Source organism: Oncorhynchus tshawytscha, linkage group LG08 (assembly GCF_018296145.1).
Source record: "Oncorhynchus tshawytscha isolate Ot180627B linkage group LG08, Otsh_v2.0, whole genome shotgun sequence".
In the NCBI taxonomy this organism is placed as follows: Eukaryota; Metazoa; Chordata; class Actinopteri; order Salmoniformes; family Salmonidae; genus Oncorhynchus; species Oncorhynchus tshawytscha.
In genome coordinates, this window is record NC_056436.1 from 19,852,576 (window position 1) to 19,871,561 (window position 18,986).

At 44.0% G+C, this 18,986-nt stretch overlaps 1 protein-coding gene across 4 annotated transcripts in view; it reads left to right on the forward strand.

The window, feature by feature from the left end:
* The window catches only part of daam1a (dishevelled associated activator of morphogenesis 1a), a 101,411-nt gene that overhangs the window by 58,993 nt on the left and 23,432 nt on the right, over positions 1–18,986 (forward strand). For 2 of the 4 annotated variants that reach the window (XM_042325318.1, XM_042325317.1), the window contains exons 2-17: positions 3,011–3,256; positions 5,653–5,742; positions 8,753–8,824; positions 9,777–9,871; positions 11,093–11,426; positions 11,715–11,825; positions 11,921–12,024; positions 12,130–12,196; positions 12,290–12,407; positions 13,031–13,169; positions 13,997–14,055; positions 14,206–14,393; positions 15,297–15,587; positions 16,026–16,133; positions 17,074–17,097; positions 18,658–18,755. In XM_042325318.1, coding sequence (XP_042181252.1) covers positions 3,074–3,256; positions 5,653–5,742; positions 8,753–8,824; positions 9,777–9,871; positions 11,093–11,426; positions 11,715–11,825; positions 11,921–12,024; positions 12,130–12,196; positions 12,290–12,407; positions 13,031–13,169; positions 13,997–14,055; positions 14,206–14,393; positions 15,297–15,587; positions 16,026–16,133; positions 17,074–17,097; positions 18,658–18,755 — 2,081 coding nt within the window. In that variant the 5' untranslated portion in view covers positions 3,011–3,073. Of the gene's footprint in view, positions 1–1,059; positions 1,167–3,010; positions 3,257–5,652; positions 5,743–8,752; positions 8,825–9,776; positions 9,872–11,092; positions 11,427–11,714; positions 11,826–11,920; positions 12,025–12,129; positions 12,197–12,289; positions 12,408–13,030; positions 13,170–13,996; positions 14,056–14,205; positions 14,394–15,296; positions 15,588–16,025; positions 16,134–17,073; positions 17,098–18,657; positions 18,756–18,986 lie in introns of all 4 variants that reach the window. The other 2 variants (XM_042325319.1, XM_042325320.1) reach the window with 2 other exon arrangements.

The window sequence follows — 18,986 nt, forward strand, 5'->3', positions numbered from 1 at the left end:
TGTCTCTTCTCCCTCTACAGCAGACACATAGTGAGCAAGTATTGAATCGCAATACATATTGTATAAGTATTGTGATAATATTGTATCGTGCAGTCCCTGGCAATTTCCAGCTCTAAAACCCAGAAACCTCAAATATTATTACTATTAACTTAATATTCATGTAACTTTTTGGTTTAAGCAATAGCAAAATGCTGTGATATAATTTTATTTTGTTTTTCTCCTTTCATTGTGATTCTCTCTTTCTTTCTCAAATCTTTTATCTTTCTCTCCTCTCTCTCTCTCAGCAGAAACAGTGGGAGTTGAGTCTCTGGCTCCTGCTTAATGAAAGCTCACAGATATGAGTCACATGATTTACTCTCACAACATCAGAATCGCTCCCTCTTCAAAGACTAACATCCTGCAATTTGTTTTGACTAGCCCAGTCTGGATTATAGAAATCACTTTGCTTCTGCTCAGACTCACCGTCTTGTGGGCCAGAGAGATAGAGAGGAGGATAGAAGCAGCCTGCACACTGTTTGAAGACATTTAACCTTTTATGAGACAGTGTCGTTACCGTATGAGGAAGTATATTTCCAGTTAGGTAGTGGGATGCAGGATGAAGAGAATGACTAGAAGGGACAGTAGATGAAGGATGTTTCAAATGCAGATCACATTTACGTGCACCACAGAAAGCTGTGTTTCTGTGTGTGTGTGTGTGTGTGTGTGTGTGTGTGTGTGTGTGTGTGTGTGTGTGTGTGTGTGTGTGTGTGTGTGTGTGTGTGTGTGTGTGTGTGTGTGTGTGTGTGTGTGTGTGTGTGTGTGTGTGTGTGTGTGTGTGTGTGTGTGTGTGTGTGTGTGTGTGTGTGTGTGTGTGTGTGTGTGTGTGTGTGTGTGTGTGTGTGTTTCTGTGTGTGTGTGTGTGTGTGTGTGTGTGTGTGTGTGTGTGTGTGTGTGTGTGTGTGTGTGTATTTAGGCATGTACAGGCAGGGGGAATTACAATATGTTTCATGGTGAGCTTAATGAATACAACGTTTCTTTAACACTCTCATAAGGATTATTATGTGCATTTTATTTTTGCAGAAGTGCCTGCTGTACAGTAACATATAAAGACCTTTTAGAAACTGGCTGGTTCGAACCTTGAATGCTGATTGGCTTACAGCCATGGTGTAACAGACCGTATACCACGGGTATGATAAAACATTTATTTTGACATATTATGTTAGTAACCAGTTTATAATAGCAATTAGACACCTCAGGGGTTTGTGGTATATGGCCAATATACCATGGCTAAGGGCTGTATCCAGGCACTCCGTGTTGCGTCGTGCAGAAGAACAGCCCGTAGCCGTGTTAATATTGGCCATATACCACACCCCCCTGGGCCTTATTGCTTATGTAACCTCGTCACCACAGTGAGCTGAGAAGCAGACAGTGATTCTACCCAGTCAGTGCAATTATCACCACAGTGTCTGTGTTTGAATGTACAGTGAGCTCCAAAAGTATTGGGACAGTGACACATTTGTTGTTGTTTTGACTGTGATTTGAAATGAAACAATGACTATGAGGTTAAAGTGCAGACTATCAGCTTTAATTTGAGGGTGTTTTCATCCATACCGGGTGAAGAGTTAAGAAATTACAGCACTTTTTGTACATAGTCCCCTGATTTTAAGTATTGGTATAAATTCACTTATGTGTATTAAAGTAGTAAAATGTGGTCCCATATTCATAGCACACAATGACTCCATCAAGCTTGTGACTCTACAGATTTGTAGATTTAGGTTGTTTCAGATTATTTGGTGCCCAACAGAAATGAATGGTAAATAATGTATTGTGTCATTTTGGAGTCACTTCTATTTGTAAATAAGAATATAATATGTTTCTAAACATTTCTACATTATGTGGATGCTACCATGAAAATACGGATAACCCTGAATGAATCTTGAATAATGATGAGTGAGACTAGGAACAGGCATAAATATAATTTGGTCCCCTAAAATGCGGACGACGACGATGGCACTATGTACAAAAAGTGCTATAATCTCTAAACGGTTCATCCGATATGAATGAAAATACCCTCAAATTAAATCTGACTGTCTGCACTTTAACCCCATAGTCATTGTATCATTTCAAATCCAAAGTGCTGGACTACAGAGCCAAAACAACAACAATTGTGTCACTGTCCCAATACTTTTGGAGCTCACACTGTAAATCCTAGTCCTGCCGTGTAGGGTCACAGAGAGGAATAGAGCAGGTTGGGGTCCCTCAGTATAACTCTACCCTCGTTCTCTCTGTCTCTCTTTTTCTCTCTCTTTTTCGGTCTTTCTTTCTCTCTTCATTTTTTTCTTTATTTTGTTCTTTTCTTTCTGTCGCTCTCTCTCTGTCTGTCTCTCTCTCGGTTTATGTGTTGGGTGGTTTACACTACTGCCCCTGGAACCTGGTCAACTGTGCACATCCACATGACCAAATATGGTGATGCTATACTGGATGGGGGTACAGACACCTCTACATGGTCATCATACATGGTGTGTGTATCACAGTATCAGAGAATCTTTCACCATTTAGTCTACAGTGGGGGAGAATGGAGACAGGAGCCCTGCAATGTGAAGCACATGATGATGAAGGGTTGGCTTGTTACTAAACATCAAACCACTTTGCTTTTATCTAGTTATTTGAATCAATCAGACTCTGGCATATTATGTGTAGTGTAGCACTGTGTTTTCTCTATAGAGAAGCCAACAGTCCAGTGATGACTCTCTCCCGTTGACATGGGACTCTGTGTCTCTTTACCTCTACTCATTGTTGGATCGGGTTGTGTAGCTGTACATTTAGGCCTGTGTTTTGGAACTCAGCCACCCACATTTGAGTGACATACACCACGCCCTGGGGATGACATTACCACAACTTTGGAGGGTGATATAGACCACACCCTCGTTGTTAGAAGTGACGTACATCACGCCCTTGGGGTGACAAATACCTGGTGAAACCACTCCGATCATGTATTCCACTAACAGTTTCCCCTTGTCTCCTTCTATAGGGAGCCGTTGTGAGAGACGGTAACTTTCCCTAGAAAGTGCCCAGACCCCGCCACTGCCAAGCCATGGCCCCTCGCAAGCGTCCAGGGCGGGGCTTTTCTGATATATTCTGCTGTTTTAAAGGGAGTGATCACCCGGAGATCACCTACCGCCTCCGTCATGACAGTAACTTCACCCTACAGACCATGGCGCCTTCCCTGCCCATGCCGCCTGAGGAGGAGCTGGATGCCATGTTCTCTGAGCTTGTGGTACGTACTGTTCCAGGGCTGGGCTTGGCCCACTGCCATGCTGACATGCTTACTCTTGCTCTCTGTCTCTCTCTCTGTCTGTTTTTCTGTTGTCTGTCTCTCTGTCTCCCTCTACTCTGCCTCTCTTCCCCCATACAGAGCTGCTGGTTGGTACTTGGTTCAGCTCGACACTATAAATAGATGACTAGTAAAGGGATCTTGCCATAAAAAGAACTGTTGTCCACGATGACTTTTAAACAAAATGATTGCGTTGGACGTAAATGTTTTCGTTTGGCTTTCATTTATTACATGATTACAATCGAATCAGAAGCTTTCAGGACTGTGAAGTATTTAACTAGCTTAATCACATGTGAGGGATATGTGGACGGCTGCCATGTTGGAAGGCGAAGCAGCCAGGTCTGCACTTGCTTTTCTTCAACTCTGTTTCCAGGTCCTGACTGTGTTATTGACTCATAAATACTCACTAAGGGATGGGCTCGTTTTTGATATACTTTATGTCCTCTGATATACTCTATCTTTGCTTGTTTCCAGCAAAGTCAATGTTTCTTGACTGTAATATAAAGGTGCTTTACTAATAGCTTGAGTACACTGAAATACACGTAGACTGCCCTCTGCACAGCAACCATACAGTATTTCAGATAAAGGAACGTTCAGAAAGCTTAGATGCCCATGGTTTCCTGTTTGTATGGTCATCACAGTGTTAACTAAGGGCCAGTGCTCATGCCTCTATGAAGATAGAAAATGGCTTGTTCCTAGTCCTCATTCTCATAATCCCAGCCTCTCTGTGACCAAACCTCTCTGTGATCTTCTGGTTCCTCTCACTACTGATCCATTGCAGGGTTAACTGCCGTGAGTGAGACCATACAGCTCATCTTCATTTAGCTCTGCAAACTCCATTGAGCAGGGGGCCAGTGAGCGTCTGTGCAGGCAGGGGCCACCAGCGCGTGACAGTGCCTGTCCCCTCCCAGCAGCAGCCGGCAGAGCAGCCAGTGGTACGGTTGGACTCCTCGCCTCGCAGGGCTGCACGCGCTCTGCCGAGTCACTCGTCCCTGGCACTGGCCAAACAGGCCTCCTGCAGAGAACCCATCTGCAGCCATTGTGTCCTGACGGGACCTCTCACAATGGGCCAAAACAGATATGTCAAACAGTGTCAGCCTAAACCCTAGTCTGGTAAACAGCCTGGCTCAATGCCTCAGGACGAGGGAAATATGGCTTGGGCCATGTTCAGTGGGCACGAAACGGAAGAAAATAGTCCAAAACACTGATGGACGAGGGGTTGTTGCCAACCATCTTCGAAAGAAGAAGAGGAATAAAGGATACATAGTGAGACCTGTGTTTGTTCTTCTCTTTGAAGTTATTTATATTACCTCAAAGGTTGGCAGCTAAACGATGGAGGAAATGCTCTAGTTATCTCTGTTATTTCAGTCCTCCATTTTGTCCCTCCGTCCGTTGATGCACCAGCCAGTTGTGTCTCTGACTTGGGGTTCCATAGGGCTTGTCTGGATAAGATCAGGCCTGTAGCTTGGCAGACCTGGAGAAGAGCTGTGGCATCTGGCAGTGGCGTTTTCTCTCTGGTATGCCTGTTGTTCACACTGGACTCTGCTCTGCTAGAGCTGCTCTGTTTAGATTGGTTTTATGTTTGCCACATTTCATGATGTCTGTTGGTCAAAACAGTTTTGCATGTATTTTTTCCCCTCCTCCTCCAGTCATCACAGTGCTGTTATGGAGATAGATACTTGACCTGGCTGTGCATAATAACTTGCATAATATTTGCACCCAAACATATCATTTGAGAATGATCCAGTCCAGCCAGGAATGCTGATGCATTATGGTTGTTGTCATTGAAATAGGGTGTTATTGGGTCACTCTTAATTTAAGAATTGATATCCCACTTGGCAGCCGTCCTGTCCGGAATCTGTCCAATGGACTTCTATGGGATGTCAATATTAATCTGATATTGGAGGGACAATGGATGTTTGGATGTAAGTGGTCATGATTGGGAACAGACCTACAGAGAGGAGATAGGGGACCAATCACAATGCAGGCTGGTTTAGATGCAGGGAACAGCAGACACACCCACATGGAGCATTTGTGTTCTTAATGTATCTTTCTTTTATCAGCACATCTTCTCATATCTTTAGCTTGATCAATCCGCTTCCTGTCTTACTCACAAAACCAGATTGAAGTCAGAAAGCGAAAACAGAATATTGTGAGAAATCACAAAGCCAGGATCACTCAGGAACACTGGATCAGCTTAAAATTAGCATAATACGAGTTTTCCATGGTACAGGAAATATTAGATAGTCCCTCTTACCACAAGTTCATGAAAGTGTGTTAGACATGGAGGTGCCTAATATCCCACTAACACAGTACTCTGTTCCTCTCGCTCGCTGCAGGAGGAGCTGGACCTGTCAGGGAAACACAGGGAAGTCATGTTCGCCCTGCCAGCTGAAAAGAAATGGCAGATGTACTGCAGCAAGAAGAAGGTAAGTTTAAGGCCACTTGACTAGTAGTTTGTATGCATGTAACCTCCATGTGTTGTTTTGTTTCTGTCTGTACTGTGTTTGCTTGAGATAGTGTGTGTGTGTGTGTGTGTGTGTGTGTGTGTGTGTGTGTGTGTGTGTGTGTGTGTGTGTGTGTGTGCGCATCTCTCTCTCTGTGTACATTAGCTACAGGATCTAGAGGGAATGTCTGCTGAGCTCTGCTAGTGTTTGGAAAATATTTTCATTGCAATTTAAACAAATGAGCTGGTTTTGCAGCTGGACTGTGAGAGAGTGAGAGAAGAGGGAGGGAGAAAGTGGGGGGAGGGAGGGAGGGGAAGAGAGAGTGGGAGGGAGAGTGGGATGGAAAGATGGAAGGAGAGAGCAGTGTGATAGAGAGAGAGAGAGATGGTGAGAGAGAGGGTTAGTGAGTGGTCAGGCAGCGAGAGAGAGAGACGGTGAGAGAGAGGGTGAGTGAGTGGTCAGGCAGCGAGAGAGAGCAGATCTACTGTATCCTCTCAGTCTCGGTGAAAGAGCTCTTTTATCATTGCTGCCAGACAAAACATGGGGCCAACACAGCCCCAGTCCCCCTCCATTCCCCACCTCCGTGCCCTAACCCCAATTCAGCCTAGTCAACACATCAAAGCCCTCCGCTGGTGTTGCAGCGCTCGAACAGGAACTTATCCCCAGCATTGGGGAGTTGTGCTGTTGCCTTTTAATGGATTGGATACATTTCCTGGAAGGACGTTCTCATCTGTCATGACCGACTGTAGCTCATAAATCTCACTAGTGAATATATGAATATAGACGGCCGTATTAAAGTACATTCATACTGAGGTCATGCCTCCAACACACAGACCTAACCTAAACGATAAAGTTTTATCCAGTGAGGTATTTCATGGGATTGACTTCATAAAGGATAGGGTTTGGCTGAATGTGAGGAACCCCTTGGTCTGTAAAAGCTCTGTAATTGGTGGGTTTCTGTTGTCTGGCATGTCCTGCCCTGTAAGACCACGTTGAGAGAGAGCGAGAGAGTACTGCAGTGCTGCCATAGAAACGCCAGTGCAGCTGCTGTTTGTTCGAGCAGTAGGCAGCTGTCTTTCCATGTTGTGTGCTGAGTGGCATTGCCAGTAGCCAATAGCAGGTGTTGGGCTCCCTGAGCCAAGGTAGCACTTATTCACTTCCTGTCATATTACATAACATTTCATGTCCAGCGTACACTCTAGTAAGTTCCCTTACTGGGGTCAACCCCTTACTGGGGCCAACCCCTTACTGGGGTTAACATCATGGTTCTCACCTAGACTGATATCCAAACTGCTCTGTTTCACTATTGCTGATCGGTGAAGTGACACAATAGTGAAATCAAGCAATATTCATTTTGGATTGTAGACTAGATCTCACCCCCTATTTACCTGAATCTACCAGCCCCAACCGCCAAGGTGGTCAATGTGGGGTTCTTTTTAGCGTTCTCTGAGATGTCTTACTGACCTACAAAGAGAGCCCCAGCTTTACCAGTCTTCCAGTAAGTACTGGAGATATAGCAGCATAGTGGTCACTACTACTGACCTCCTTCTAGCTGACCCACTCCTTCTCTTGGACAACTCATGAGCACTGTCTGGCCTCCGTCTGTGAGTGTATCCCTGGCTTGTATCTATGGTTCTGCACTGGACTTTCTGTGGTTCATGATGGATGCTAATCAATGTATGCCTTGCTACCACACAGCTGTGACCTTCATGGTGTCCAACTGGACCCTCACACATCAGGGAATTGGTGATTGGAGCATAGTGATTGGTTAAAGGCCCTCTCTTTCCCTTAAGGGATATTATTTTTGAATGAAGATCTACTCAACCATTTAATAAATCCATCTGCCTGAAATATAGCCTTGTTTCATCCTTATAATCTCATTGGTCATGTGATGAGGATGGATGGGAGTCTGAGTTACTATCCCCTCATCAGGGTGAGATAGATCCAGCTCCTTTGTTTTCACAGAGGATGTGTCTGCTTTATGGACCCCTTTAATGGGATATTGTGTTGACCTTTCCTAAGCCTGCGAGAAAAGCCACTCTGTGGAGAGATAGATCAGCTGGGTGGTTAAATGAAGAGGCCTCAGCTCAAGTGCCTAACCACACCTGTGGGGGCTTCAATTACAAGGGGACTGCACAATAAGGGAACTAGAAAACTGAATTTAGCTGCCTGAAATATAGCCTGGTTCCATCCTTATAATCTCATTGCTCATGTGATGAGGATGGATGGGAATCTGAATTACTATCCCCTCATCAGGAAGAAAGAAATGGCATCTGGAAGAGTTTTCTCTTTTGAAATGATTGTGGAAGAATGTTTGAGAACATATGGAAGGAAGGCTGGTCTCAATAGATGTCTTGTCCTGGTCATTGCAATGAATGTACGATGGCATTGTTTCAGAACATCAGCCTTTATAGAAAGCAAATGCTACCATCTGTTGAGAACCCATAACTAAGGAGGGAGAAGGCATGTACTGGACATCACTCTAGACTGTTCATGCTCAGCCAAAAACTTCAGACAAAATGGACCACTTGAGCCTAATTCCTCTCCAGCGATACATAGGGGATTTATGAGAATCTCTGAGCTGAGCTGAGGCTACACAGAAACCTTATACAGTATATGTGAGACAGAGAGCCAGGTGAGAGCCTGAGAGTACATATATGGTGTGGTTGTGGTCTCAAAGGGAGACTGGGCTGGAAATAACTGCGGGCAGTCCAGTTCACACACTTCCATTGTCACTGGAAGGAGTTCTGTAGCAATTACACACTAGTGGGTTGGGTCATATGGGGGTTATTAGGCCTTGAAGCACTGCTCTGTTCTCAGGATTTGTGCTGTACTGGTCAATACATGGTTTGGATGTCAGGATAGTATGATGATATGATGGAAAAGGGACATTTAGGAGTTCATGTGGTGGTGGAGGAAGGTGCGTGTGCGTGTGTGTGTGTGTGTGTGCGTGAATGTGTGTTGTATCTAACCTTTGACTGTCTGTTTTCAGGAGGGAGAAGAGAGCAAGGGTGCGACTAGCTGGCCAGAGTTCTACATCGACCAGTTGAATTCCATGGCTGCTGTAAGTGTCCTTCTCCCCTCATCAAATACCCAATATGCACTTGACAATCAAAGCTAACCATGCAGATGCAAAACAATAATGCACAACAACCAGCCAACCATGAATACATGCTGTAGTCATGTGATTTTGGTGTCCCACTAGCCACTACGGGTATCTCTCTAAAAGCTTATGGTCTGATGCTAAATCTTTGGGAAATTGGAGTAAATTAGGGGGGTAATATCAATTAGTTTTATAGGTTTGCCTGGAGAGGGATCTCTGTGTGTGTCTTTTTTTAAACGCTAGATATGTCTCACATCTGTAAACAACTATGAAAATCCTCACAGTGTATATAAGTGAAAGCTACCTTTATTTAGTATTACCTTTATTTAACCTGGTAAGGTATTGATAATGATGACGGCCTGAGAAGGCTTGTCCACCTGAAGATGCACTATTTGACAAGCTGGTGAAGTTCATCTATGTTTCCTCAATGGGTTCTCACACCCTGGAGGTGTGGTGTTAAATCTCCACACATTTCCTCTGGAGCTGGGGCAGTAGCCCTGGGAGGGGGAACCCTGTGGGCTAATTTATTATATTTTCCCAGGGCAGTAGAATAGCACTAGTGCTGGCAGGTGAGAGGTTCTAGTTGGATCCCTAACCTCTAACTGTTACCACAGCGTGTAGCCTGCTCCAGACCCTGTAGAGGAAATGAACACCAGTCATGTATCCCATGAAGGAACTACTGGTTGGCCACTAGGATAATGGGATAAGAGCCGCCTGCTGTTGGTCTACAGCCAGGGATACTAGCTTACTGAGCAGGTTCCTTCCCAGCACCGTGAATCATAGGTCAAAGTTAATCTGGCCTGGGAACAAAGAGAGAACCGTAATGGTCCTAGAACAGAGCCTTGCAGGACATCCTTTGAGTTTGATAAGTGAGCACATTGTCATTGAGTCTTCTCAATGTTTTCATCAACAGAGGAAGACTCTTATTGCGCTGGAAAAGGAGGATGAGGAAGAGAGGAACAAGACCATAGAGAGCTTGAAGACCGCTCTAAGGACTCAACCAATGAGGTACACCAGTTACACTGACACACTCATGCTCCTTTTCATGCATACTTGTTCTCATATGAATGCATTCAGTTATGATGTGCGCTATGTACAGTATGTGTTTGTGGAACCAAAGGCAGAAAACTAAAGAATTGCAGTGCGACGTTACTGCACTAGATAGCCTTCTTGCGAGATGGACCTATTGTTATAATATCCATGTAGATCACATGATATAGAGTTTCCTTTTCTTTTTTGAGTCATTAATTATGATAAACTCATATTCTATTTTCTGTAAGTCATAATAGAAGATGACAAATCAAATCAAATGTTATTTGTCACATGCTTCGTAAACAACAGGTGTAGACTAACTGTGAAATGTGTACTTACGGGCCCTTCCCAACAATGAGTGCCTTAGTGAGTCTGCTATGTGCACAAAGGAGGATGGGTTAATTAACTGTGCTCAGAGTCTCCCAGAGTCCAATTATTGTCATTAGAGTGATAGAATATGATTCATCACTAAGCCTAGTGTGTTGAGAACCATTCAACAGCCCCAGCTCACTCATCTGCTGTCACTTCCCTCTCCAGTCCAAAACCACTGCATTATTATGATATTACAGCCCTGTAGCCCACACTTAGTAGACTAGCCTGACACACGTCTTCTCCTTAAGGTTCTCCAGAGGTTAGGTCAACACTGCCCTTCTCACCCTTGACCTCTAACCCCTAGTAGTCTATCACCAATGAGCTTTCTCTGTTTTCCTCCATCCTGTGTTATTGTGCTAAATGGTGCTTGACTGCTGGCTAAAGATGTTTATTTTGCCACTGTTCAATTCTGCTGGCTTATATTGAACACGCATACGAACAGATGCACACACACACCCATACACCTGTCAAGCCCCTCCCCAGCACAGCAGTTTCACTAATGTATATAGCTTGTTTGATATTGCCATCTCCCCATTTTCTAATGAAACCCAGTCAACTATGAAATTAGTTTCTCGTCAAAGTAAAAGAGGAGAGTAGTAGGCACTGATTGTGTATTGTTCAGGAACAGAATGGGATTTATAGTAAACGTTATCTGTTTCTGGGTGCATTCAAAATTGCACCCTATTCTCTACATAGTGCACTACATTTGACCAGGGCCTATACGGCTCTGGTCAAAAATAGTGTACTACATAGGGAATAGGGTGCCATTTCGATGCCGCCTCTGTCTCTGACCTTTTTTACCTCAATCCTCCTCTTACTCTAAAGGTTTGTGACGCGGTTCATCGACCTGGATGGCCTAACCTGCATCCTGAACTTCCTGAAGAGCATGGACTACGACACCACCGAGTCCCAGATCCACACGTCGCTGATCGGCTGCATCAAGGCCCTGATGAACAACTCCCAGGGCCGCTCCCACGTGCTCTCCCACACAGAGAGCATCAACATCATCGCCCAGAGCCTGGCCACTGAGAACGTCAAGACCAAGGTGGCGGTGCTGGAGATCATGGGTGCTGTCTGTCTGGTGCCAGGAGGCCACAGGAAGATCCTGGAGGCCATGCTGCATTACCAGAAGTTTGCCTGCGAGAGGACTCGCTTCCAGGTGGAGGGACAGACTCCTATACCACATAGACAACATTGTAGCCATGCATTCACTTGGGATTTTCACACTGTAATGTGTTACCCCAAGGCTTTCCTTAACCCTGTGTTAAGACTGACCCAGAGTTGTGTTTCATGGTCTCATTCACTCAACATATTGAACTTTCAGGCGTTATTCTAAATAGGTTTGTGTTTTCGACCACAGCAAAGTTTTTCTCGTGTCCATACACCTAGAATAACAATGTCTTTACTGATACTTATTCCTTCTTTCTGTCCTTTTCTCCTGTCTTAGACTCTGTTGAATGACCTGGATAGGAGTACGGGGCGCTACAGGGACGAGGTCAACCTGAAAACAGCCATCATGTCCTTCATCAATGCAGTGCTCAGTCAGGGAGCAGGGGAGGTGAGTGCTCCTCTTCCTCTGTAAGTCTTTACCCTCTTGTAGTCGTGTTGGTTGTCTTCAGAGAGTCTAACTGCTATGTGTACTGTACTCCGCAGTCAAGCTTTGAGTTCAGAATTCACCTGAGGTACGAGTTCCTTATGTTGGGCATCCAGCCAGTCATCGATAAACTGAGGTCCCACGACAACTCAACGTTAGACAGGTGAGTGAAGTCAAGACTGGTATACTACATTTCAGATCTAGACCACACTGTCATACCCAACTGCAGTAGATTGTGTCTGACCGTGAGGTGTTTGTTGTCTTCTAGGCATTTAGACTTCTTTGAGATGCTGAGAAACGAGGATGAACTGTCGTTGGCAAAACGCTTTGACACCGTGAGTAACGATTGACCTGTACAGTACATGTAGTTTACAATGGTCACTTCTCTGTCCACTAGTTCTAATATCACATTGTTGTTGTTGTTGCAGGTGCACATTGACACAAAAAGTGCCACGCAAGTGTTTGAACTCATAAAGAAGAAGATGAGCCACACAGATGCACACCCGCACTTTATATCTGTCTTACAGCACTGTCTCCTTATGCCTTGTAAGTGCTGCCTGCCTGCCGGTCACCATTTCTCTAAAGTTGTTTGAGTTCACCAAGAGTCTACAGGCCTCTCCTCATTTTAAATATTTGAGAACTGGACTGTTTTTTTTTCTCTGAGGGATCCGAAGTGGGAATAAATCTGTGTTTTTAGTGCCTTTTTAGGATGGCAGTTAACATGATGTCCTCTCTAGGTAGTTCTAAATATCTGGAAATGATTGTTGGAATTCTGCCCATGTGAGGTATTTCTATCTAGAAGGTGTTCTATCTGTCCATAAGAACTTTCTACATTATAGCGGTAATGTTGTTCTTCCACATTGCATTAACTGTGGGTATGTTGGCCTGAGGGAGCTGACTTCAGACTGATCTCTCCACTTAGACTATCCCCTAATGTGTTGCTATGTGTATGTTTCCCAGACATGGATTTAGCCTAGTACTGGACTAAGAAGCACTCTCAATGGACAATCTCCATTGAACATGCTTTTTACTCCACGACTAGACTTAGTTTGTGTTCAGGAACCCGGCCCTAGATGTTTATTGTTGCATATGCATTGGCTGGTGCAATCAAATTTCCCTTTTGTGTATTAATAAATGAATTAATAAAGTGCTCTCCTCTTTTCTCTCAGACAAGCGTAGTGGGAACACGGTGCAGTACTGGCTCCTCCTGGACCGCATCGTCCAGCAGATCGTCCTTCAGAACGACAAAGGTCACGACCCTGACGTCACCCCTCTGGAGAACTTCAACGTGAAGAACGTGGTGCGAATGTGAGTGAGAGGAGAGGAACGAGAGGGGGATAAATGTTTTGACATGTCTGAGTCGGTTTGACGTCCTCCCCACCTCGCACGGCAGAGCACCGACTGTCATCATCGTAAATCTCCATGTGTTATTTAACATGCTTCGTTCTAGAAATGGCTTTAAACCCAAATATGGGGATCAAGACAAAAATCTGTACTGTATATTTACTCATGAGTTCATCTTATCCTAGGCTTAATACAGTGGCCATAATCATAATCACTCTTGATCAAGGTACTGTACATCATAAATGCTAAATGTAAATCAACATTTCTATGTATCTATATTTCCCATGATCTCCTTCATTTTACAATCCTTTTCAATACTTTCTGCTGGTCTAGCATGAATTCCCTGATCCCTTAATACTTGCCACAAATGAGCAAGTCATTTTGTGGATTTTACAGGGATTTTCATAATTTGTTTTTGGAAATATAATCCCGAACTCTTAATCCATAATGAAAGTGCTTTGATCTGTTTTTTTGGATGAGGAAGTCAGTGAGATGTAAATTTCCAAACACACATAGACAGAAACATCAGTCAACCCCCTGCAGCTTCTTCTTGCAAATCTCAATCAGACTCTGGGTATAAAGTCTGACTGTCTCTGGTTAGGTTTAGAAGAAGCTTTCAGGTTCCCTGTTGTTAACTCTGATCACCAATGACTTGTCTACTGAATCTGTTTTTATAACTGAGCCTCTGCCTAACCTCAGTGGGATGTAATGCCTAGTGGGATTGTGCAGTGGTGTTGTGATGTCTTAAAACCTCAGATACCGAGCCTAACCTCCTGTGTTGTACTGCTCAGGCTGGTCAACGAGAATGAAGTCAAACAGTGGAAAGAACAGGCGGAGAAAATGAGAAAAGGTACAAACACTAATGCTCTCTGGTTTCTGTTAGCGATGGAACTATCTGAAGGCAGAACCTCCTGTACTGTGTATCATCACACTGCTGACTGATCTTGTCTGATCTGATCTGCTATGTTCTGGTTTGATCTCGTCTGATCTGGTTTCTCAGACCACCACGAGCTGCAGCAGAAGTTCGACAAGAAGGAACGCGAGTGTGACGCCAAGACCCAGGAGAAGGAGGACATGATGCAGACGCTGAATAAGATGAAGGAGAAGCTGGAGAAAGAGTCCAGCGAGCACAAACAGGTCAAGCAGCAAGTGGCCGACCTCTCCGCCCAGCTGCATGACCTCAGCACTGTACGTTTGTTTGTTTGTTTGTTTGTTTGTTTGCTTGTTTAGCTCACAATAGGGCTAATCTTCCAAGATTCCATGGAAAATACAATAGCATTAGAAATTGCATTGTAATTGTACATTACACAATCACATCTTTACATCCTCCTTTTCCCTATAGCTTTTCCAATCAGGAATAAATGCACAATGTTTTGGTTATGGCACAGTTGAACGTCAAACATGGCCTCTGTCCTCGTAGTCTGTTCCCAGATCTGTTTATACTGTCTGGCGAACTCCTATTGACATTGTCATGCTAAACAACAACCATAGGAGTTGGCTATACAGCACAACAGATTTGGGACCAGGCTAATGTTTTCCTTCGGATTTATTTGACAATTTAAAAACTCAAATACAACCACAAATGTGGATACAATGCAACAAAAACCTTTGAGGAGAACACGTTAAAAACATATTTGTATTGTGGTTCTCTTCAAACATCAAACAAACACATTCACAGCTAAAAGCTGAATGGATGTAAACAACACATGGCCTAAATAATTGAACTGTGCAAAGACCAAAATAATAACACATTTTGAATAGTCCTCCAGATGACAGTGGTTGCTGTCCTTGGTAAATAGCTTGCAAAACTAGCTAGCCAGCATCCTTCACTGTTCAAACCGCATGGTTTTCCCCTGAGCTCAGTTCAGTTTAGGAGTGGATACACAGGATGTTTGGTTAGAGCACAGTTAGACATGAACATCCACACAACAACATTGCCTTGTGATGTTCTTCCAAGTCAATATATGTTGATTGGAACAGTTGTAGTTAAGAACAGAGAGTTTCTAGGATTTCCATTACATAACATAGAAAATATTGCAGTACATCCATTGCTAATCGATTGTACATCCCAATGTCTCCCATCATTTTCAGAGGCCAAATCCAAGTGTTCCTGGTGGTCCTCCATTCATACCTGGGGCCCCTGGAGGTCCCACAGCACCCCCTCCCATGCAGGCTGGCATGATCCCAGCCCCTCTACCACTCACTCAGGGCATGCCTCCACCACCACCCCCTCCACCCGGTGGACCCCCACCTCCTCCGGGCATGGCTCCCTTCGGTCTCCCTCCTCCCCCTGGAGCTCCAATGGGACCTGGTCTGAAGAAAAAGAATATCCCCCAGCCTTCCAACCCACTCAAGTCATTCAACTGGGCTAAGCTGGCTGAGGTCAGTGAGTGCTGCTTAGTCAGGTACCCTATTCCCTATAAAGTGCACTACTTTTGACCAGAGCCCTATGGACTCTGGTCAAAATGAATGCACTTAATAGGGAATAGGGTGCCATTTGGGACATAGCCTGTAAATGAGGTGTTTTGTGTGTCTCTGTCTATAACAGAGAGAGTGATTGTTGTGCTGCTAAGGCAGACAGAAACTAGTGTTTTTGTAGCTACACCTCAGAGTGGCCAGGGGAAATGAAGGATAAGGATGGCCTAATGCTTTATCTCTTGCATTGTTTGCTCAATGGCATGAAATCAATATAGCAAACAAGCCCTGGGTGTGTTTTTATGTTGTTGTTGTAACCTCTAAAGTTTCAGGGGTGTGTGGCCTGTGTTCTAGTTGAATAAGCTTTTACAGTCTTAGTTATGGATGGGGGCTGTTTTGTTGCAGAATAAGCTGGAGGGCACTGTGTGGACGGACGTCGATGACATCAATGTTTTCAAAATCCTGGACCTTGAGGACATCGAGAAGACCTTCTCTGCATACCAGAGACAGCAGGTATAGTTTAACACCTAAATACCAAAGTATTACTATAGGGAAATGGCATTTCAGTACATAGCAATTCACCCTTAAGGACAGGACACAAGACCCCAAATCACTTCTTAACAATGTGCATATAACTATTCGGAGGGTTTCCAAGGCCACCGACCATGCTGTTCCAACAAACACTGCTTGCTAGTGATAAACACATGCATGCCATTGCACTCCATAACTGAATGCTTCCAGCAGCACTTCTCAACACTTTCTCTGGAACTGGCTCAGAAGGATATCAGGCTATTACAGTGCTTTTTTTTAAAGCCTGGTCTCAGATCGGTTTATGCTGTCTTGCCAACTCCTAGGATGACAATGACCATAAGGATTGGCAAGACAGCACAAACAGATCTGGGACCAGGCTATCCTTTTTAGGTCTGTTCAAATTAGTCCTCTACCTTGTGAGAACCAGACAGAACAGGAATGTTTACAACAGGAAGTAGCCATGCTGATAACGTGGTCCTTGGAAAGTTTACTAGTGCTGCATGAGAATATTTCACTTAGCCTCTATATGTCCACATTGACTACAGGGTTCAATTGAAATCCTCCAGATAGCTTTTCCCATAACCAACCTAATAAGACTGTGATTATAAAGGTTAGACTAGGGCCCTATTTCCATTACTAACTGCCCTTAATGGTACAAATAAAGTTGCATGGAATTCCTTTTGTCGTATAAGGACTTTATGAGTTTTAAGCCATGCTGTTCATGATGTGTCTGAACACAGTTATTTGCATCTCTGACTCACTCTGCTACTCAGGATTCTGCTTGTCCTCACAAACAAATGCATCACTGATCTGCTGAGCTGGCCCTTTTTTCTGTAATTCACCATACATAGCCTACTGCATCTTGTAATTAATAATAATGAATGCTGCATCTTCCTTGCTTCCTGCCCACCCGCCTGTTTAGGACTTCTTAACATTGAACAATAAGGTGAGTGACCTCTGACCTCTCTATGTGACCTTTACCCTGCTCTGCGACATGTCTGACTTAATGCTCATTACTGTCCTTCATCGCACGCTGCTCTCTCTCTCGCTCTCGCTCTCACTCGAATTTGTTCTCTTTATGTCTGCATGGGGATTGGTGGGCATGTGGGCATGTGTGTTTTTTATGTGTGTGTGTGTGTGTGTGTGTGTGTGTGGGTGTCTGTGTCTGTGTCTGTGTGTGTGTGTGTGTGTGTTTGTGTGTGTGTGTGTGTGTGTTTGTGTGTGTGTGTGGGTGTCTGTGTGTGTGTGTCTGTGTGTGTGTGTGTCTGTGTCCGTAGGTGAAATACTTGTGAAAGCCATGTCTTCCCGTAGCCTCTGTGTTTCTGTGGATTCATTCTTTCAGTCAAGTCTTTTTAGAATATACTTCTTAACACACCACCACGTTGTTTGAATGAACTATTTCAGTTTTATTGGTTACCATTTCAAGATGTTTCTGTGCATAATTAGCCAAATTGGTTTTGTGGCACGCAGTCAATTCTGCAAGCAGCTGGAGTCTTGCAACTATAAAAAGTGCCAGATATCCGTTTTCCAAAAACAAATCTCTCCTGTATTCTTTGAGTGAAGCCCCCCAAATAAAAACAAGCACTTATTCGCCAAACACACCATTTCACACAGCCTGTTTCCCAGCTGTCCTCCATTTGGCAGTTTCATATACTGACCCAGTCAGAGGAACAATTTTCTGTTTTATGTTCATACTGTGTGTCTCCTGTGCATCCTGGGCTTTTGTTAAGGTTGATGGTGCATGCATATGGGTATTGTGTCAAGTATTGTTATGTGTGTGTGTCACTATCTAGTGTCTATTTGCCTGTTGCTGACTGGTTACTATACCATCGTTTTTTATGAAGATAATATGAGACAGCAGGTGGGGAAATGGAAGAAGCCTTAATAAAAATACTTGTTCCTATTGCCGTTGTTCAACAGCTAAAATGAATGCAGGTGTGAGTCAGCCACAGCCCTCCACCAAACAGCCTTGGGGCACTGTTATTCATGGACTGTATTCATTAGGAACAAAATGAAAACTTACTGAAACAGGGAGGGATTACATGGACTTGTATCATAAAAAAACGCTCATTTTTGTTTTCCGTTGCAAAACATTTTGCTGAGTGTGCCCTAATGAATACAACCCTGGTGTACTGGGTGTGGCTCTTTCTCCCAGAGAGAGTATTATTAAGGTCATGTAGTCACAAGCTTTTGCTGCGTTCAGCAAATACTGCATCCAAAAGTGCTTAAGTGTGATGAATGATATACAATTGTGTGTTTATTAAACAGTAACGCAGTCAAACTCTGGCTCTGTTAGTGTGTCATTTAAGGTCATATACAGTAGTGCAACAAGACATTGTTGTGTTCTGCATGCTAGCCTTCATCCAAAAGTGCCTAAGTATGATAAATTATATAATACTGTGTGTTTATATGAACGCAACGTGAAGTTCAGCTGTTGGATGTTAGCCACTGAGTATTACTGTTCATGTTCCAACTCTTCCCTCCCCCCCAAATGTTCTCTGTCCAGAAAGAGTCTGAAGATGACACGGTGACCTCCAAGAAGGTCAAGGAGCTGTCAGTCATCGATGGTCGCAGAGCCCAGAACTGTAACATCCTCCTCTCTCGGTTAGTAATTGACAGTTTCTACCCCATGACATCATAGCAGAAGTATGTCCTACTTATATTAGTGGACATCACTTATTGTGATTGTATCCATCTAATGAGTGCTTTAAATGGCTCTCTCCACACACATGCATGTATGCAAGCACGCACGCACGCACGCACACAGACACAAACACACACACACACACACACACACACACACACACACACACACACACACACACACACACACAC